This window comes from Monodon monoceros, unplaced genomic scaffold (assembly GCF_005190385.1).
Source record: "Monodon monoceros isolate NGI ecotype Baffin Bay Population unplaced genomic scaffold, NGI_Narwhal_1 Super_Scaffold_8, whole genome shotgun sequence".
In the NCBI taxonomy this organism is placed as follows: Eukaryota; Metazoa; Chordata; class Mammalia; order Artiodactyla; family Monodontidae; genus Monodon; species Monodon monoceros.
This window is the reverse complement of record NW_021703785.1, coordinates 70,014,638-70,034,418: the sequence shown is the minus strand read 5'-3', so window position 1 is coordinate 70,034,418 and position 19,781 is coordinate 70,014,638. Positions and strand designations below refer to the sequence as shown.

Genomic DNA, 19,781 nt, shown 5'->3' with positions numbered 1-19,781 from the left:
CTGCCGATGCAGGGGACACGGGTTCGTGCCCTGGTCTGGGAATATCCCACATGCCGCGGAGCGGTTAGGCCCGTGAGCCATGGCAACGGGAGAGGCCACAACAGTGAGAGGCCCGCGTACAGCAAAAAAAAAAAAAAAAAAAAAAAACCTTATGTGAAATATATGTAAATTCCCATTTATCTCATGAGATTTCATGCATTTCTTAAGAATAAATTCTTCTGAAATGAAAATATAATAAAGTGCTCAGTGGAAAAAAAACCACAATAAAGTAAGATCATGCTGATTCCTTCTCTTTAGTCACGTAGAAAAAGAATGGATGTGTAAGAAAGAAGGGGAAATCTACAAAGATGTTTGGGATTTGCATGTGTGTTGTCCATGCAGAGTTTCAAATAACATGCTTTGGGCATGTTTCCATGCATTTCCTCACTTTAACCTCACAACAATCTTAGGACATAGAGGTATACTTTAGTTTGAATGTCTGTGCTTCATGCTTGTTCTTTAAGAGTATCTATGAGCCTCCATAGAGCAAATAAATTATAGTTTAAGTGTTTGTTGTTGTTGTTCTCAATTCATAGTGTGCATGAGAATGACCTTGGGTGTATTTGTTTTTATTTATTTATTTTTTTTTTGGCTGCACTGGGTCTTCGTTGCTGCGCGTGGGCTTTTCTCTAGTTGCAGCGAGAGGGGGCTACTCTTCGTTGCGGTGTGCAGGTTTCTCATTGCGGTGGCTTCTCTTGCTGCGGAGCACGGGCTCTAGACCCACGGGCTTCAGTAGTTGTGGCACGCGGGCTCAGTACTTGTGGCTCGCGGGCTTTAGAGCGCAGGCTCAGTAGTTGTGGCGCACAGGCTTGGTTGCTCCGCGGCATGTGGGATCTTCCCGGACCAGGGCTCGAACCCGTGACCCCTGCATTGGCAGGCAGATTCTTAACCACTGCGCCACCAGGGAAGCCCTTGGGTGTATTTAAAATGCAGACTCCCAAGTCCCACGCCACCCCCCATATGATTATTCAGTTGGTCTGGGATTGGGCTCAGAAATCACATGTTATAAGCAACCCAGTGATTTTGACACATACGGTTCATGAATCACATTTCCAGAAACACTATGAACCCTTGTGATTTCATTGATTGGTAGGAGTCTGTACCTTTGTGGGATTTGCCTAAACGTAATGTGTTGCAATATCTAACTGGATAAAATAAATGTATTCAAATACAGCTTATCTCTGCACGAGGATATGATAAGCCACATCTACCGTAGGAAGAATTACCAAGGGGAAAACTCAATGGGGTTGAGACCACAGTCAAATAACGAGCCTTTACTTTAAACTCTGCAAGAGAAGGCATGGATCCACCACAGAAAACCAAGGGTGAGGGTCTCAGCACTGCCGTTCTGAGTTTGGAGCTGCCTCTCCCACTTCAATCCCCATAGATTGCTAACTTTAACACTCTCGTATGGGTCTTAGATTTGGGGGACACGCAGAGGAAACACTTTGACAAGGGTGTTTCTACAACCTCACAAAGAAGACCAGGGTGGCAATGACCACCCTTGTGACCTGGAAGAGGGAGGAATGGAGCAGGATTCCAGCCCTGCTTCAGCTGGGACAGTAGAATCCTCCTCTCCTGAGCCATATGAGTGTTTCCCCTGAGTCTGTGATGACAGCTTCCTCTTCAACCTGGAAATGGAAGAACCATGGGAAGTGCAGTGGGAAGGGTCTCCGGCTACCAGATGGGCTTATATGCTGCATTCCTCACCTATGGGGGGGGCAGGGAGGTCATCCCAGTAAGGATGTGATTGCCTCAGGTCTTTCTTTTGGGCTTTCCTGGATGTAGAGAAGAAGTCCCGGATCTCCCCACCCCTGTTTCTCTCTGTGTGGTGTGGTCAGGGCTGGCTGGAGAGGGTGCCACCTGGCCCTCCCCTCCTCTATCCCCTTTAAGCAGGGCCCCAATTTGGGGGCATATTCCCCTAAAACACAGGCATATATCCACCCAGTGCTTCCTCGGTGTTCCTGAATATTCCTTTCCAGGCCTACCTGTCTGGGAATGTCCTTAGACATGGGCTTATGGTAAGAGCTCTGTGGCTCTTTGGGCTACAGCAATTACCAATAGTTAAATGCTTGTAGGTGCATTAAAAGCAATGCCAGGGAAGCAAGGAAAAGATGACCATTTACCGAGTGCCTATGAAGTGCCAGGAACATTGGACATTTTGTCTCATTGAAATATCACAAAAATAATAAAAAAATATTTCTTGAGTGCTACTATATAGCAAGATAGTATGATGTCATGGCCAAGAGAATAGATTCTAAAACCAGACCTCCTCAGCTTGGATCTAGGCTCTGCCACTTACTGGCTGTGTGATTCCACAGCCAGTAACACCTCTATGCCTCAATTTCCTCCACAGTCAAATGGAATAATAGTATCCACCTCCTGGGACTTTAGTGAGGACTGACATACGTAAAATACTTGCAACAGTATCTGGCTCCACGTGCTTGCTGTTATTATTACTCTATGCGATGGGTATATTATATGGAGCAGTACCTTTGGTTTCATCTTACAAATAAGGACAGAGCGCTTTCAGGGACTTATATAACTTGCCACGGGACATAGCTTGTGCAGGGCAGATTTGGAACACAGGTATATGCAACTCCTAAGACCTTTCCATCATATACCGAAGCCAAAACAAATTTCTACTACTGAATTTGTGTCATCAAAGACATAGCAGACAGGTACAGTAAGAGCTATATAGGTGTTTGATCAATAAATTGAAAATACTCCTCCTTCAAACCACTAAGCCAAGTGAAATGCAGAACGGCTCAGGAAGGCGGCTCGAGTGACCAGAAAGTGTGGGTCAAGGCTTCTTTGGGCTCCAGCAGGAACCTGGAGGTAAGGAAAGGCTCCCAGGAGAACAAAGGATTAGTCAGGAATCGGTGATGGGAGGGGCCGTGGAGGGCTAAGAAAGGGAACCTCAATGGAAGCAAGAAGCTGGTTATCCAGAACTAAGATGAGAAGGGAAATGACAAGGCCTGGGGTTTCTAGAGACTGCATATCTGGATGACAGGGCACAGATGGGAGCCTGGGTGAGGGCCGGGGATGAGCCCAGATCTGCAAGGGCAGCCACAGGGATGCTGGAGGAGGGGGGAGCTTAGACCCTTTGGAGTCTGTACTTCCGTTCCCACTGTTCCTTTCAGCTGCAAAGTAAACTGAGGGCCTCAGAAGGATTAAACAAAAACAGGAGGAAAGGGTTGGGGGCGGGGGGGGGGCAGGGGAGAAGCACTAAGCCCAGTCCTGGGGTGCAGCCCCCCATGGGCCCCTTCCACTCTTCTTTCACCATAAAGGGAGCCAGTAAGTTAGAGAACAGACAATTGTCCAATTAAATTAGATTTTTAGGCTGCATTTATCTATATGATGGGGGTGCTGAATTACCTGGAAAATAATTTCAACTCTCCACTGAATTTTGCTCAATTATTTTGTCCTAGGAATCAATGGAAAGTCTTTGACTCAAAGTCTGAGGTCCTTTTTCCTGAACAAATTAGGTTTTCCTTGGCCTCTCTCAGACCTGGGTACCAGACTCTGAGGAAATCCTGGAGTAAGAAAGATGACTACCCTGGGGGGACTAAAGACCGGGTAATCTACCAAAATTCAAAGTACATTATGGAAGGAGTATTCTCATTCCACACATCACATCGTTAGCTTTAGTGCTTCAACTCAGGGTATAATTTAATTTTTATTTTTAACAGCAATTATAAAGGACACCCTCTAATAAATTCCACACAAATGCATCACAAACACAGTCTCAGAGTTAAGTGATGTTCACATATTGTTTCCCCTTTACACTGGAATACAATGGCTTAAAAATTCTCATCGCCAAGCCAAATTCAGCCCTTGGCGTGCTTGTGAAACCACCGAGGAAGACTCAGCCACTGACCGAGAACAAGGTAACCTGTGTTTTCCAGGGCCAAGCCTCGCCTCGGGAAGGGAAGGGGGAAGCGGGCAGGCGAGGACCTCCAATATCAGCGAGGGCCATCAGGACGTCCTGCTAATAAACGACTTTTTCACTGTCCACACTATAATTGGTTTACAGCCTTTTTTGTTTATTTATCCATAAGAGCTGCTGTTAAATGGCTCGAGAAGGCTCTCGCCTAATGGCTCAGTATCGCTCCCGGGCCTGTGCGAGGCGAGAGGGGCGCAGGCGTCCTCGGGGATTCAGAGCGGAAATGCATTTCACCTGTAATGGACTTGGCGCTTTTATGATACCCTGAGCTATATCCACAGAAGAAACACAACACACGACCTTGCTCGGTGGCGGGTATATGTATATACATTATAATTAGCCAATCCAAAAGTCCCCCTACCTTCTTCCCACCTACTAAGAACAAAAACAAGCGACTGTTTGGCCGTGGTTTCCTGCGTCACTTTTTGGGGCAGCCAGCCTCAGAAAATGCTCACTGTGAGGGTGGGGAGGCCTGGGTGGGACATCTCCAGCCCACACCCCACCCCCGCGTGTCGTCGTGGTTCAGCCCGGGGTTCCCGGATTTTGCCAGCGCGCGCAGGGGGCGGATTTGCTTTCTGCTGAGTGCCTCTTTTCTTTCTGCAGGGCCGAGCAAAAATATTAAATGGGAGCAAATGAAGCATCGAAATGGAGACCAATTTACAGAAATGTGCAATTAGACGAGAAGTGCAAAGTAAACACTCTGGATCTGGGGGGAGGGGCGGGCGAGGCCGCAGCAGCGGAGGGGGGGGGAGGGGGCTGCTGGAGCGCCCTAGTAGAGGGACCGCCGAGGAGGCGAGCGAGACGAAGAGGAGAGAGAGAGGGGGAGGGGAAAGGTGGCCGATCTTTGTCCCAAGCGGTGCTGCCTCCCGCTCATAACCACGTCGCCAAGTCAACCCGCGGCGACTCGGCAGATTATCTCCGAGGGTCAACACGCCGCGGCCCGGCAACCCCCCTCCAGCCCTGCCCTCCTGATCGATGTGGTCGCTCGCGGCCGGTGATAGCGGGTCCTCCGCGGACGCCGCGAACAATGGACTCATTGACGCGGGCGCGGAGAGATTAGGTGCGCGGGTCCCACGGCCTTTCGCTCCCTGGCCCCCTCGGACTACAGGTGGCCCTTTTCCCTGAAGAAATCGCCGGAACTCCCCCCGCTGCCCGGCCGCTCTCAGCCTGCCCTTTGGCGAGAGCCGCGCTCCGACGGTCCCCCGGAGCTGCACGCGTCCCCACCATCGCGGGGACCACTCGGTGCCCAGCGCTCATCCCAACACAAATGTTGGCACGGCACCAGCACCTCACAAGAGAAGGAATCTGCAGAGAAGTCCAGATTCCCAACTAGCTTTTGCTTTTTAATGAAAACGAGGCGTATTTCAGGGTAGCGCACTCAATCCGTATGCATTCGTATATTTCCACCACGAGGAAACATATTAAATCTACCTCGTAAAGGACTGGATGTAGTTTGCAGTTTAGGAAAGTCAGTGCAGTGATTTCCTCTTGCTGGTTCCTTGTGGTTCACGCTCCCTCTTGCCCAGGCTTTTCTGCAATGGTGTCCAATTTTTCTAAAACCCTCGTGGCGGTTCGAGGAATGTGGTCACTTCGGCAGGACGCCTAAGGCGAACCGGTCGGCGGCGTTGATCCTGCCTGGGTCCGAGGTTATGTGCCAACGCGACCCGGAGATAGTCTGTCTGCACCACTGGATCCGAAAAAGCATCTCTATTCAGTGAGGACCCCAGAGGGCCCGGAAGTTACCGAATCGGTGGGAGCCAAACACTGACATTGTCATAAAAACGCTGCGCTTTTCTTTCTTTTCTGAATGCTCCTCTCCCAGGCCTGCCTTGTTTCAGTCGGACGCGGGAATCGATGTTCTGCAGCTGACGGACTCCGGCCAGGTCTCGGGATCCGCGGGGAGCCATCAAGGATCTGGAAACCGGGTGCCAAGCCCCTGCCCCCGCCTCCGAGACACAAGAGGGGACGCTACTTCTTTTCCCCCTTGCCACTGTAGGAACCTGCATTCTGAGCTGGCCAAATGAACCCCAATTTCCCAAAATCAAAAATTAATAATGCCTTTCCCTTTTAAAAAAACTTAGAAGCCACTGTGAATGCTTCTGAAGTTATAGTTTACACTCCAGAAATCCCCGGAGCACAGCCACAGGCAAAAACATACTGCGAATCCTGGATCTTTATGTGCCAGTTCACTGACATCATTCGTGGTTGTGTACAAGTTTCATAAATAAAATAGAACCAACTGCTTCCGACCTGTAGAGCTGGGGTCCGCAAAATATTTTGACCGTATTCCCTAACAATTTTTTAAAAGTCTGTGTACAATCGCAACAGATGTATATTTATAAATTATACCAATGAACTAATATGTATATTATCAAACGTACAAGGAAAATAGACTGTTTAACGTATGAGGAAAATATGTTTCTATAAGTGAACAGAAGGTCTAATAATTTCATTCGTGCCCCACTTTGGCGAGTACTGCCAACTGCACATACAGGTGTAGTAAACTCGGCTGAAAGAGAAAACTGAACCGTTCAGGCGCTCGTGGGTACCTGGGCCCGGCTTCTTAAGGCAGCCAGCCAGGCCAATAATGGCCTCAGGCAGAGCCACGTGGGGCACAGCGGAGCCTATGGCGCGGCGGCCGCCCGCCCGTCCCGCCGGCACCGGGTCACCTCTCCGAGCTGTGCCGAGCTGTCAAAGCTGCAGGGGTGCCTCCGGGAGTGGCAGCGCCGCACAGCTCCAAGTCCCTGGCTCCAGTCCCCTTCTCCCGGTCCCCAAGGCCGGGCGGCAGCCATGAATGGCGAGGAGCAGTACTACGCGGCCACGCAGCTGTACAAGGACCCTTGCGCGTTCCAGCGGGGCCCGGCGCCAGAGTTCAGCGCCAGCCCCCCTGCGTGCCTGTACATGGGCCGCCAGCCCCCGCCGCTGCCGCCGCTGCCGCCGCCGCCGCCGCCGCCGCCGCCGCCGCCGCCTCCGCCGCCTCCATTCCCGGGCGCCCTGGGCGCGCTGGAGCAGGGCAGCCCTCCGGACATCTCCCCGTACGAGGTGCCCCCGCTCGCCGACGACCCCGCGGTGGCGCACCTCCACCACCACCTCCCGGCTCAGCTCGCGCTCCCCCGCCCGCCGGCCGGGCCCTTCCCGGATGGAGCTGAGCCGGGCGCCCTGGAGGAGCCCTGCCGCGTCCAGCTGCCTTTCCCGTGGATGAAGTCTACCAAGGCTCACGCGTGGAAAGGCCAGTGGGCAGGTAAGCCTGGCTCCCGCCCGCTTTGTCCTCACCCGCTCTCCGCCCGGCTGCCCCTACCTCCAAGCGCTTCCCAGGACTCTCTCCCAGTTTGCGTCCCCAGACCCTATGGATAACCTAGAGTCGGACTAAAGCGTACAGGGAGCTAGCCAGGCCATTTTGCAAAGAAGCGCTTTTCTGGTCCAACTTGGAGCGTCTTTCCCACTCAGCTCTCTTCCTGGCAGCCTAAAGTCCTTCCTTCCCTGTCCGCTGAACTGCAGGAGCCCGCGCGCTCCCTGCGAGCCTAGGCCTGGCCGAGCTCAAGGCCTCGGATCCTCCAATCCTCCCCCAGGTGGGGGTCCGCCCGCCCAGGACTCCCGGGAGTGCGCGCCGAGGGAGCCGAGCAGGGCTCTGGGATGCTCCCGGCCCGGCCGGAGCGCGCCTTCGGAGCCCCGGGCCCCTTCTCGCCTTGAGCACCGCCCCCAACCCCCGCGGGCGGCTCCAGTAAAGAAAGCCAGGCCGTCTCAGGGGCACTAAGTAGGTGCAGAAAAGCAGGGAAGGAAAGCCGTACCCAAACGTGCAAAGGTGTCCAGCGGCCAGGGCTGGGGGTCACCGCAGGGCCGAGGACTGGTCGCTCACCCTCGAAGCCGAGCAGCTGGGAGAGGCGTCTGCGATGCTCATTCACTTTTGAACCAACGGAAGTGTTTGACGGGCTCTCCCCGCGCTGCGTCCCTGCCAGTCAGTTCGAGGAAGGAGATGCCCTCTGGCACAGGCGAAACAGGGAGCCCCAGGCGCCGGCCTGTAACGGAAGGTCTTCCCGGCCCAGAGCCGGCGGCGAGTTCTGGCGCGGACTGTGCGGCCGCCACACAACCTTATCGCTTCCGTGCCGAAGCCCCTTCTAGTCACACCTGCACTGCAAATAGTGGACTTTTCTTTTCCTTCCAACTAACAGTCGGGAGTCAGGGGAAAGAGGCTGGAGGTGCCCGCGCCCCCCGCCCCGGGAATCCTCGGCCCCCGTCTGCCGAGTCTGGCTAGTCTGCCGAGTCTGGCTAGCCTGCCCGACTCTGCCCCTGGCGCAGCCAAGACGGGCTTGGGGAGATCCGGGCTCATCCCCGGGGCTCGCCTCTCCCCACTTTCTCGCGAAGGCTGTGTGGGGACCAGGCAGGTCCTGAGGCAGAACAGGGTCCAAACTCGGCCGTGATCTTCCCCACCGGCGGCGAAACCCCGCACGACCCTTCCTCAGCCCGCGCGGCAGCGGCCAAAGGCCTCGGAGCCTTGGCAAATGCGGGATTCTTGGGAGGCGGGAGGACGGCGTCCCCGGGCCGTGGGCGCGGGTCTCCCAGTCCGTAGTCTCCTGCCAGGAGCTGCCTCCCGCCCGGGCCCCCTTCGCACGGCACGCTGGGGGCTGGGGGCGCGCATTTCTCGAATCCCCGGCCCTCCTCGCGGCCTCCCCAGGAAGAATGAGAGGGAGGACCTGAAAAAGCCTTTCTGCGGTGGGGTAACTTCCCACCTCCTGGGGGTGTTACAGCTGCTCGGGTGGAGCTTGGGCTCGGGCGGACCGAAAGAACCGGAAAGGAAAACCCGAAGGAAAATCGGCAGCCTTGCCGGGGCATGGGGTAGCTCTGGAAGGGTGACTTCCTCGGGCTGGAGGGTCGCGGTCGGAGGGGCCTTTGCCTGCGCCCTCTGACCCACTGCAGGCTCAGCCCGCCGGGGGCTGGGGGGCGGGAGGCGCCCTCCGGGCAGCTGCTTGCAGGATGCTGCTGCGTCCAGGGCCGTCCTCCCCGGCAACTCTGGAAGGAACCAAACTTCAAGGGTCTGGGAGCCCGCCTGCCCGCTCCTACTGGGGTTTCACACCCCTGGAGAGAAAGAAGTGACCAAAGGGCCTTTATACGTAGATCGGATATGCATACTAGTAACAACAGCAACTTCCAAAACCCTCGCCCTAAGAAATGAACAGCGGCTGCCTTGCTGGCGGGCTTGCCCCTAAACGCCTCCCCCTGCACCTTGGAGAACAGTGCAGGCTGGGGGCCCTCATGTCTTCCCAAAACCACCAACAGCCTCCATCCTATGCCTTCACCCCCTGCCAACTCGTCCTAGGCACAGCACCCCTGGGCTAGTGGGCCTTGCACAGCCTCTCAGAGAGCTTTGGGGAGGCTGCTGAAAAAGGGCCAAAGCCCCGCGAGGTTGTGGGTTGAATTTACGAACTTCAGAGGACCTTTTCAGACGTTCTTTTAAGGCTCCCTCGTTTCTCTCCCAAGCCAAGGAAGGCTTGGAAGTGTTCAGACTCCGAGAGACGCCCCCAGCAAGCAGGACTCTGCTGACTCGGACCGGAGCCTCTGCCTTGGCTTCTGGGCACCTCCTTTTGGCCTGGGGGGAAACCCCTGGTGGGTTGTATTCTAGAAACACACACTAGCTTTTCAACTCTAGTTGCAGGAGAAATGTCACATACCTCTGCCCTACGTACACACCGATTTAGGCCTCTTCCCCGTGTTTCGCTGGAACTTACCGTCCCAGGGTCCACAGCCTAGGCGCAGTCAGCATGTCACCCAGAAAGGTAAAGATCAGGGCCTGGAGGTGCACAGCCACAAACACCGGGTGAGCGGTGCTAATCTACCAGGCCGGGCCTGGCTGTCGCTTCCGCACCACCCGGGCTCTGGGCTCCTCTACCCTGCCAGGCTCTCAGCTCCGCAGTGGGGGATCCGGCCCCGAGTCTCCCCTCCCTAGCGCCCCCTCCCACCTTGGCCAGCATTTGGGGCCCAGGACACAGAGGCTGGGGTTGACCTTCTCCGGGGCTCAGAATGGTTTCCCTTCTCGTCCAGGGCAGGTGCCCAGCCGAGGTTAGAATGACAATTATAGAGAATTTACGAGTTCTTGAGTTGGGGCTGACTACAACAATATAACTTGATAGAGAGATAATATATGGTCAGATAGGACAATATATGGCATCACCTCGGGAATTTTATTAGCTTAAGGTTTTTCAAACTGAAGGTTGCACCCATTAGTCGGTCGTGAAATCCATTTACTGGGTTGAAACCTTGTTTTTAATGAAACAGTAAACAATAGGAGAAATTAGATAGCATCATAGGTGGTAAAGTTTGGTTTAAGGTTCTAAATTTTTGTGTGTGGCAGTTACACATATCAGTGTGTGAACTGGGTGATGATTTGAAATGTATTTGTTACTGCGGGTCATCGTCAGAAAGGTTTTTTTTATGTACTGTATTAAAGACATTTTTTTGCCTTGGTAGAATCCAGTCGGTTTAGATATCTATTATGTGCATTTTAATCAGCACCAACCCAAACAGCGGTTAAGTGAACCAACATTCTAGAACCACTCGTTGATAGAGCCACGGAGAGAACCCATGCAGCTTTGACCTCCAAGAAAAGGCAAACCCTACTAGGGAAGGGCTGCGTGCCCCAGACTGGGCTCTCGGACAGAGGGCCTGAGCTCGGTGGCCGGAGCGGCTGGGAAGGGGCCAGTGCTCCTAGGATTGGGGCAAAAGGGTTGGGCTGCACGGGTGGGGACAGGCAGGAGAAGCCAGGGATCAGGGACCACATTCACGTGCTGTGTCGCCCGCAGGCGGTGCCTACGCAGCGGAGCCAGAGGAGAACAAGCGGACGCGCACCGCTTACACTCGCGCGCAGCTGCTGGAGCTGGAGAAGGAATTCCTTTTCAACAAATACATCTCCAGGCCACGCCGGGTGGAGCTGGCCGTCATGCTGAACTTGACAGAGAGACACATCAAGATCTGGTTCCAAAACCGCCGGATGAAGTGGAAAAAGGAGGAGGACAAGAAGCGCAGCGGCGGGACCGTGGCCGCGGGCGGTAGGGACGCGGAGCCCGAGCAGGACTGCGCGGTAACCTCGGGCGAGGAGCTGCTGGCGCTGCCGCCCCCGCCGCCCCCCGGGGGTGCTGTGCCGCCCGCGGCCCCCGCCGCCGCCCGGGAGGGCCGCCTGCCGCCTGGCCTTAGCGCGTCGCCTCAGCCTTCCAGTGTGGCGCCTCTGCGACCGCAAGAATCTCGGTGAGAGATGGGGCTCCTCCCTGCCCGGTGGCATCAGCCACCCGCAAAGGAGGGAGGCGCGGACCCAGGACCCCGGGTGTGACCACTGGTCCAGGCCGTTCGCTGGGGCAGGAGCTGGGCGGCCCACCCCAGACTGCAGGGGAGAGCCCGGGCTGTGAGGCGCCTAGTGCCAACTGCGGCGCGGTGGGGAGACGCTGGCCCACCTTCTGGAAGGAGAAGAGACGTTTTCTGAAATATCAGGGGCCTCTTTGGGTGATACTGTTGGACTGGCAACGTCTGTGCTGCCGTGCAGGTGCCATCACTCCAGAACCGTGGACCTCTTTAGAGAAGCCGGCGCTTCAAAAGACAACAGAAACTATACAAACTGGAACCGTCCCCAACACAGCAGGCAAACTGGATGGAGCGCCTCAACCTGCCCGGGGAACAGAGCCATTTTTACTCCAGCCTCTGCTTTAACGTTTAGAAACAACTGAAAGGAAACATCTGAAGTTTCAAAGACCTAGTGAAATCAATGCCCATGGAATAGAATAATTCCTCCTTCTCCTCTCCTTTTTTAATCCTTTTAGCAGAACCACATCCTTCACCAGTGCACATCCTTCAGCCTCCACCTCTTTCCTCTGAAGAAAAGAACATCTTGCAAGCGTGGCTGGGCGGTGGCAGGGCTGGGGCGCAGGGACAGCGGCAGCATCGCTGTACACCCCTTTGTGCCCAAACTCCCAGAGATGGCAAGGGGAGATGGGCCTGGAGCGAAGGTTTTGGGGAAGAAAGATGGCCCCTGAGCAATCACTACACTGAAGATATTTGGAGCTTTCTATTCCAGATGGGGATCTGGTTCCTGATCTCAGGGCAGGGAAGACTGTGTGGAGACAATCAGGGTGGCCTGACCCACCTTGGAAACTATCCACAGGGTATGACTTCCTCATCCTTAGAGATGATGAAAATGTATGTGGTTGGGGAATTTGAGGCAAGATGGTTATTTTTATTTAAAGTTTTTAAATTACCTAACAGTTCTTTGCAAACAGGTCTGTGGTTTCCAGGTCAGTTGCTTGTTTCAGGGTCTGGGCCTCGTGTTCAGGTGATGTTTGTGGAAAACGTTTAATAAATACAGATAACGTGGAAAGAGAAGAAAACTGATTCCGCTTGCTTTGTATCAAACCCTTGTTGCAGTGCAATGATTCCAATTCATTTAAAAAATTTAAGCAGCATTTTTTTTTTTGGCACTAACCAGGGAAAACCTGGTTAGGCACCACGTTTGGGTTTTAGGTTGGGAAAGCGTATCAGCAGGTGGATTTTCGGGTGTTTTGTTTTGTTTCATTGTAAATTTAGGAGTCACTTCTGAAAATGAATTAATTTCTTAGGCAGTAGAGCCCATAGGCATGGGGGGTTCGGAGTGTGGCGGGCTGTCGATGAATAAGCGCAGAGCCAGAGATGCCACCCGGCCCCGCATCGAGGGGGGCAGAGAAACGCCCAAAGCGGCCGTCCAGGCGAGGCGTTTTTCGGGGGCTCCTCCGAAGGAAGTGTTGCTCTGGATGAGTTTCCACCCCTGGAGCCCGAGGGCCAAGAGTGTCTTGTGTTTGGGGCACACAGGCCCCGACGTAGTGGGCTTCCAACCTCCGGGCCACCCTGCTCCTCCCCGCGGCCCTTGGACGGGCAGCACAGCCCCAGTGCACGCCTGAAGGCGCCTCCCCAGCGTTTCCACTGGTTCCGAGACAACGGCTCACTCCCAAGAGTCGCCGCTATTATATTCGTTTGCAAAGAGATACAGGGTTTGTTTTTGCTTTGTTGGTGGTTTTTGTTTCTGCTTTTTGGGTTTTGTTGTTATTGTTTTTTTGTGTGTGTGCGGTTTTCTTGAGAGAGAGAGAGAAATCGAGTCATAACGCCCCTCCGAATAAAAGAAGGTTCTGTGGATCAGAAAGGAGAACTTTCTCATCAGTGAGACGTCTCACAGCTGCTGAGGGCTGTGAGCCCCTGCAGCCTCTCCACACCCGCCTGGGCTCTGGAGTCTAGCAAGACTGCATGCAGACCTCGGGTCCCTCAAATACCAGCCGTGACCCTGATAAAATTACTCCACTTCCCCCTGCCTCGGTTTTCTCATCCGTAAAGTGAAAGCAGATACCACCTCATTGAGTTGTGAGGTTTAAACCAAAGAATACATGTAAAGCGCTTAATTCCGTATCTAGAAAGTAGTTATCCCTCCACAAATATTGGTTGTTTTATTATCATCATCATTTTCGGAGGCAGCTGGGGAATCGCAGCTGCAGAGACTGCCCGAGTCTCCTGCAGCCCCTCTCCTTTGACAAACCTCCTCTTGTTCATACAACCACTGATCTTTACTGAGCGCGTCCTAGTTTTAACGCCGCCCTTCCTCATAAATAGACTGCCCACAGCATCCTTCACCAGGAGAGGCTGTCCTCATCTGACACCAGGGAAGCTGACGCTGTGAGGTGGAGGGAAGACCTACCTGCTGGAGCTCGGCCGCCCGGTTGGTGGAGGTGCGGAGGCTTGTCCTCTGAGGCCAAGGAGGTCTTCAGGGCTCCACGCGGAAGCCGCCGCCCTCTCCGAGGCTCCGGACCCAACCGCGCGCCGCGGCCTCCCCGCTGGGGGTTCCAGGGTTCGCCAACCCGAGGAGAAGAGGCGCGGGCCGCCCGGGGCCGGGCTCGGCGGCGGAGGGCGCGGTCTGACTCCGGCCGGCGTGCGGCTCTGCCGCTCTGCTGGGCTGGGGTTCCGGCCGCCGGGGCTGGTGCCTCCGCGCAGAAGAGGCCCGGCTTTCGGTCCCCCTAACCCTTAACTACGCGGGCCCTGGAACAAACCCCTGAATTCTGCGTTTCCCCTTCCATAAAATGGGCTCAGCACAAGGACGAAAGGAGATGATGTCCTTCAAGTTTATTACCGGGCCTGGCGCACAGTCGCCAGGGCACGTGGTGGTGGCGGCGGCGAAGTGTAGTTGCCATTAGAGGCCGGTCTCCCAGGGAGACCAAGGGAGGCGGCGGAGAGCGGAGCCCGGCTCGCCAGATGCGCCCGGAAGAGAGGAAGGAGGGCGACCGAGCTCGGGCCGGAGCCACGCGGGGCCTCACCCGAAGCGGGACGGAGCGCGTAGTCCCGACCCCTCCGGCCGCTGGGTCCAGGTCAGGCCCCACCGGGCGACCCGCGTGCGGCTGGACGAGCGCGTCTCCGAGTCTGAGCGGCCACCCTCGGCCGACGGGGCGCTGGGGCGCTCGGACCTGCCAGCCGAGCCCACGCGCGCGGCCCAGACTCTCGCGTGAGGAGTCCTGAACAGTGAGACCTCCCTGGAACCCGAAACAAATCAGCCAGCCCGGCCTCTTTCGGCCACTCAAGCTACCGCCGGGTGCCGGAACCCGAGGTGACCGCGGTACCCACCTCCGCTGTGGGGCTGCCAGCCTCCCTCTGCTCCTCGGGCACGGCGCGCTCCTCGCCCTCAGTGAACAGACGCACACCGCGAACGCCCGGGAAAGCGGCCTCGGCGCGGAGGGAGACGGGGTTTCGGCCAACGCAGAGCGCAGCCGCTGCGAGCGCGCGCCGGGCCGCAGCATCCCCGGCTCGCCGTCCGCGCCTCCACGTCCGCCACTCTCCGAAGGGCGTCCCCGCTGGACCATGAACCCCACCGTTCCTCCCGGAATCTTCCATCCGCGGTGAGGTACGATGGTGGAGCGCCGCCGGGCGCCTATGGCGCGAGCAGACCAGGCGGCTGCGGCACTGTCCGGGCTCAGCCCACGACTGTAGTCCTGGGCTCCGGAAGATCCCGCGCGGGCGCCGCAAGATCCCGCGCGGGCTCCGCGCCACACACACACACACACACACACACACACACACATCCAACACCAGGAGCCACGAGGAGCCGGGGTCGAGGACCCGGGCCTCCTCGTGCACAGCGTCGGGTCTCATGGTGTCCGCAACAGTGCCCGACAAAGTCCCCCTTTCTTTCGCGATAAAGTCCTTCCTGTAGTTTTGCGTACGGTTACTCGAAGACGTTCTCACCTTAAAAGCCAAACTCATACCACGCAATAACAACATCTGAGTTGGTGGTGATTTCAGGTCCTGCCTATTGTTTTCAACGGGTTTGGCATCTGCAATTCACTTGCCCCTTTCGATCCGGGACTGGCGCCAGAATGCATCCAGCAAGGTTTACTGGACTCTTGCTCTCTGTGCCGACACGTCTGGAAGCCGCACTTGCCTGGTCGTCCCAGTCGGAGATTGGACTGATTATCGGTGAATTGATCAGAGTCCATAGGAGTCACTCAGGTTCCCCAAATTTCTCCTTTTGAACCACAAAGCCTGCTTTGATTTCCCAGATTAATCTTGGCCCTGCGTCCAGGGCCATCCCTCTCTCCACATCCTCTCCTTCAACTAGTTCCGTTCAATGCATTTAAGTTTGAATGAAATCTAAATATGGCACTGCCCTTTCAAGTCGGTGAAGTCTGCCTGTTCTTCCATTCCCATTCTCTTCCTCCTTCTCTTTCTCCCCAGATCTGGGTTTCTATGTAGGTGTGGGTGTGTCTTAGGGTGAGTCTATCTTCGTGTGTCTGGTTTTGTTTGTTGGCCTGTGTGCATTTGTGTGCATGTGTTTAGGGTATGTCTTATGTGGACTGCAGTAGTGACAATGATCAGGGTGTAGGTAGAAACCACGGACAGCTTACTATATACTCTTTTTATTTCCCCACCCAGCGCAGCCATCTCCCAAGGGCCTGATGACATTGCTGCTGACGAAAACTGTCCACTCAGGTAACTGTCTCAATTCTCTGTGTTGACACAGTGTTTGCAGGCAGGAAAAGCTGTCTTTAGAAGAACACAAGTTGGAACTTTGGTAGAAGCTGGCTGATTGCTGAAGTATTGCACGATTGCATAAGGAATTAAAATTGTTTTTCTAAGAAAAAAGTTCACAACTGAGGTCTTTCATACTTCAACAGCATCACCTAGAAACCCTCCTGAAAATCAAGTACTTAGAAGGGTCAGAAGAGGGAAGTTCTGGGTTAACACTAAATCAAATTTTACTCAAAGCCATTCTGACAAGCTAGATGGGGGAGCAATAAACCTAATGGGAAGCCGAGGCAGGGCAGCAGGAAGCAGAAAGGCTTCCCTGAAAAAGAACTGGGAGTGACGGAGCCACTCAGCTGGCAGCCAGCCTTCAGGAAATTGCTACATGTGGACAGCTTGTAGCAGCTTGTGGACAGCTGCGGGGAAAGGATCTGCGGGTGACTCGGAGTAGGAAGAAGAGGTGAAACTCTACAAATAGTAGCTACCAGTAGCTGTTTAGAGAGTGAAGGTGATGGATACAGGTCTTTTAGGCTACCTAGTGATTACTTGCCAATGCCAGGTTCCCATATTAAAGTATGCTACATTTATATATCATGAGATAGAATGGACAATAAAATTTTATTCCTTTTTAACTAAAATTATTTTTCTCTATAAGTGAAATGCTATGGCTTTTGAAAGCACAGATAGCTCTAGCCTAAAGCAATATTTTATAATTCACTTTCAAGTTGAATTGTTTAGTCTTTCCCTAAACACAGAACATATAAACACCTTAAATATTTGCTGTTTCATCAGCCATACAGTCAAGATTCTTGTCTGCATTTTAGAATACACTGAACTCTCACATCTAGTCATCATTACACATACAAAATTGTAAGTTTTTTTGCTGTAATTTATATCATTTGAATAAATTCTAATATTTTCCTGAATTCTCAATTAGTCTTATGTCCAAGGTAATGAGAATTTGAAAAATCATTTCTCCTACTTACACATGTTCTAAAAAATTCAGAAGTTTCACACATCTGGATCTGTCTGGATATACTGCCAATTTGAAATTGCTATATTACCTGGAACTATTTCCACTTCAGTAGTTCTAGAAACACAATAAAATGTGCAAAATAATCTCCAAGATTTAAAAACAAATTGAAAATACTGTACAATTGAATTTACTGCAATAAATAAATGCAAGGTTTATTTTAATTTAATGTTGAAAGTCTAATTTTCTCGACCAGAAGTACAGATTATTTCTCCTCTAGATGAGGAGACACACAAACACGCAGACTTTGTAAAGCACAAGCCAACTTTCATGTCGCCTGTTGTCCTGAGATCCAGTGGAGAAGAGAGGGGAGGATCTCTGGACAAATACAGAAATTAACAGTGCTGGCTCTCAGCGCTCTGGGAAGGGTTTAACTTCCCCTTCTGCATCCACTATTTATGGCTCTTCTGAACAAGGGCAAATAACTTAATCCCTCTGAGTCTGTCTACTCGCCTGTGAATTACCGGTAATGCCATCTCATGTGATTGAGTGAGGGTTAAATACAATCATGTATGTAAGAGCGCATACACGGGTGGGTGGGGCGGTTCCTCCAGAAACTGAGGTCTTTCTCGTCTCGCTAGAGCAAGGACAGCACTTCGCGCAGAAGACCTCAGAGCTGACAACAAGTGACACAAAATGAATGTGTGCCCTTTTGTCTGGGTCCTCAGATCCTCCCTCTGATGGGCGTAGCTATTGTCCTGGATCTTCACAAGAGAGTGTCTGGGCTGAAAAACCACATTGGTGCTGACCAAGCAGGAGCAAAAATAAACTACTAACTCTGTCAAATAAAGAGGCAAAACCAGTCATGCTGAAGTTACAGTTCAGACAGCACTGATGCCCCAATTCAACTAGCTTTATATGAAAGGTATACATGTTTGAACTAATTTAGGGATTGTCTGTTGACCAAAGATAGAAAGTCTCTTTACAAAGTGGAATTTGTTTAGGGGTCCATAGGCTCCCCAAAATAGGTGATTGTCCCAGACCTCCTTAATAAGTCATTTCCTTAGATGTTACTGTGTGGTTAGGTTTGGCTGTGACTACTGGAAACCCCAAATAGCAGAGGCTGAAGAGTGAAGTTAACTTCTCTCCTACACAGAAGTCTGGAGGCAGGTGATTCAGGACTGGAATATTGCTTCAGAATTGCCTGGGGCCCAGGTTACTTTGACTTACCTTTCTGCTACCCCTAAATTAGCCCCTCATTTTACGGTCCCACAGGGCACTCCAGCTATGACACCCACTTTCTAAGCAGCAGGAGGGAAAAAACAAAGGAAGAAGGGTAGGCCCCTATGATGGGTGGAATATTGATCCCTGAAAGATGTCCACCTCGTAATCCCTTGAACCTGTGGGTATGTTCTGTTATAGGACAAAAATGACTTTACAGATGTAGTTAAATTGGGGACCTTAACTTAACTTAATCCTGGATTATCTGGTGGGCCCAATCTAATCATACAAACCCTTAAGAGCAGAAAACTTTCTCCAGCCGGAATCCAAGAGCTCAGCAGAAGGAAAAGTCAGAGAGATTCTGTGTGTGAGAGGATTCCAGGTGCCATTACTGGCTCTGGGATGCAGGACCCACGTGTCAGGACTGGAGAGAGGCCTCCAGGAGCTAAGGGATGCCTCCAGGTGACAATTGGCAAGGAAATGGTGACCTCAGTCCTACAACCACAGGACCTGGATTCTGCCAGCAACCCAAGTTCTTCCCAGAGCCTCCCTAGCAGAGCTCAGCTGGCCAGCAACTTGATTTTGACCTTGTGAAACCCAGAGCAGATAAAACTGCTGAGCCAAAAGGGGTCTCGACCTGCAGAAACTGAGCGAGCATACATTTTTGTTATTCTGTGCTGCTGTGTAATAATTTGTCTTTGCAGCAATAGAAAATGAATACCATCCCCTTTCCTTGAATGACACTTCAAGGAAGTGACACCACACCTGCTTACACTTCATGAACAGTACTTAGTTACATGAAAACTCGTGGTTGGGCGGCAGGTTGGAAAGTGTAGTCTTTATTCTGGATGGTCGTTTGTCTAATTAAAAATGGGAGGGGTTTCTTTTTCTTTTTTAATTTAAAAAGGGAATTCCCTGGTGGTTCAGTGATTAAGACTGAGCTTCCAATGCAGGGGGCCCGGGTTCAATCCCTGGTCAGGGAACTAGATCCCACATGCATACTGCAACTAAGAGTTCACATGCCACAACTAAGGAGCCAGCAAGCCGCAACTAAGGAAGCCCACAAGCCACAACTAAGGATCCCAAGTGCCACTACTAAGGAGCTGGCAAGAGCCGCAACTAAGGAGCCCGCGAGCTGCAACTAAGACCTGGTGCAACCAAATAAATAAATAAAATATTTTTTTTAAAAACACCATTCTTTAAAAATTGTTTTTTAATTAAAAAAATAAATAAATGGATGCAAAAATCCTCAACAAAATACTAGCAAACAGAATCCAACAGCACATTAAAAGGATCATACACCATGATCAAGTGGAGTTTATCCCAGGAATGCAAGGATTCTTCAATATATGCAAATCAATCAATGTGATAAACCATATTAACAAATTGAAGGAGAAAAACCATATGATCATCTCAATAGATGCAGAAAAAGCTTTTGACAAAATTCAACACCAATTTATGATAAAACCCTCCATTTATGAAAGTAGGCATAGAGGGAACTTACCTCAGCATAACAAAGGCCATATATAATGAACCCACAGCCAACATGATTCTCAATGGCAAAAAACTGAAACCATTTCCACTAAGATCAGG

General features: G+C 52.6%; 1 protein-coding gene across 1 annotated transcript; it reads left to right on the top strand.

Annotated features, from left to right (window-relative positions):
- The first annotated feature begins 6,775 nt into the window (after window positions 1-6,775).
- Window positions 6,776-11,225, top strand: PDX1 (pancreatic and duodenal homeobox 1). Its single transcript, XM_029210448.1, has 2 exons — window positions 6,776-7,226; window positions 10,780-11,225. Exons 1-2 carry the CDS (start codon window positions 6,776-6,778, stop codon window positions 11,223-11,225), a joined length of 897 nt encoding a protein of 298 aa, XP_029066281.1.
- Window positions 11,226-19,781: the final 8,556 nt, after the last annotated feature.

Excerpts from the sequence above, each read along its gene's own strand:
- PDX1 (XM_029210448.1), top strand. The coding sequence starts at position 6,776 with ATGAATGGCGAGGAGCAGTACTACGCGGCCACGCAGCTGTACAAGGAC. Across the intron at positions 7,227-10,779 it reads GTGGAAAGGCCAGTGGGCAG|GCGGTGCCTACGCAGCGGAG; the intron begins GTAAGCCTGGCT and ends TGTCGCCCGCAG.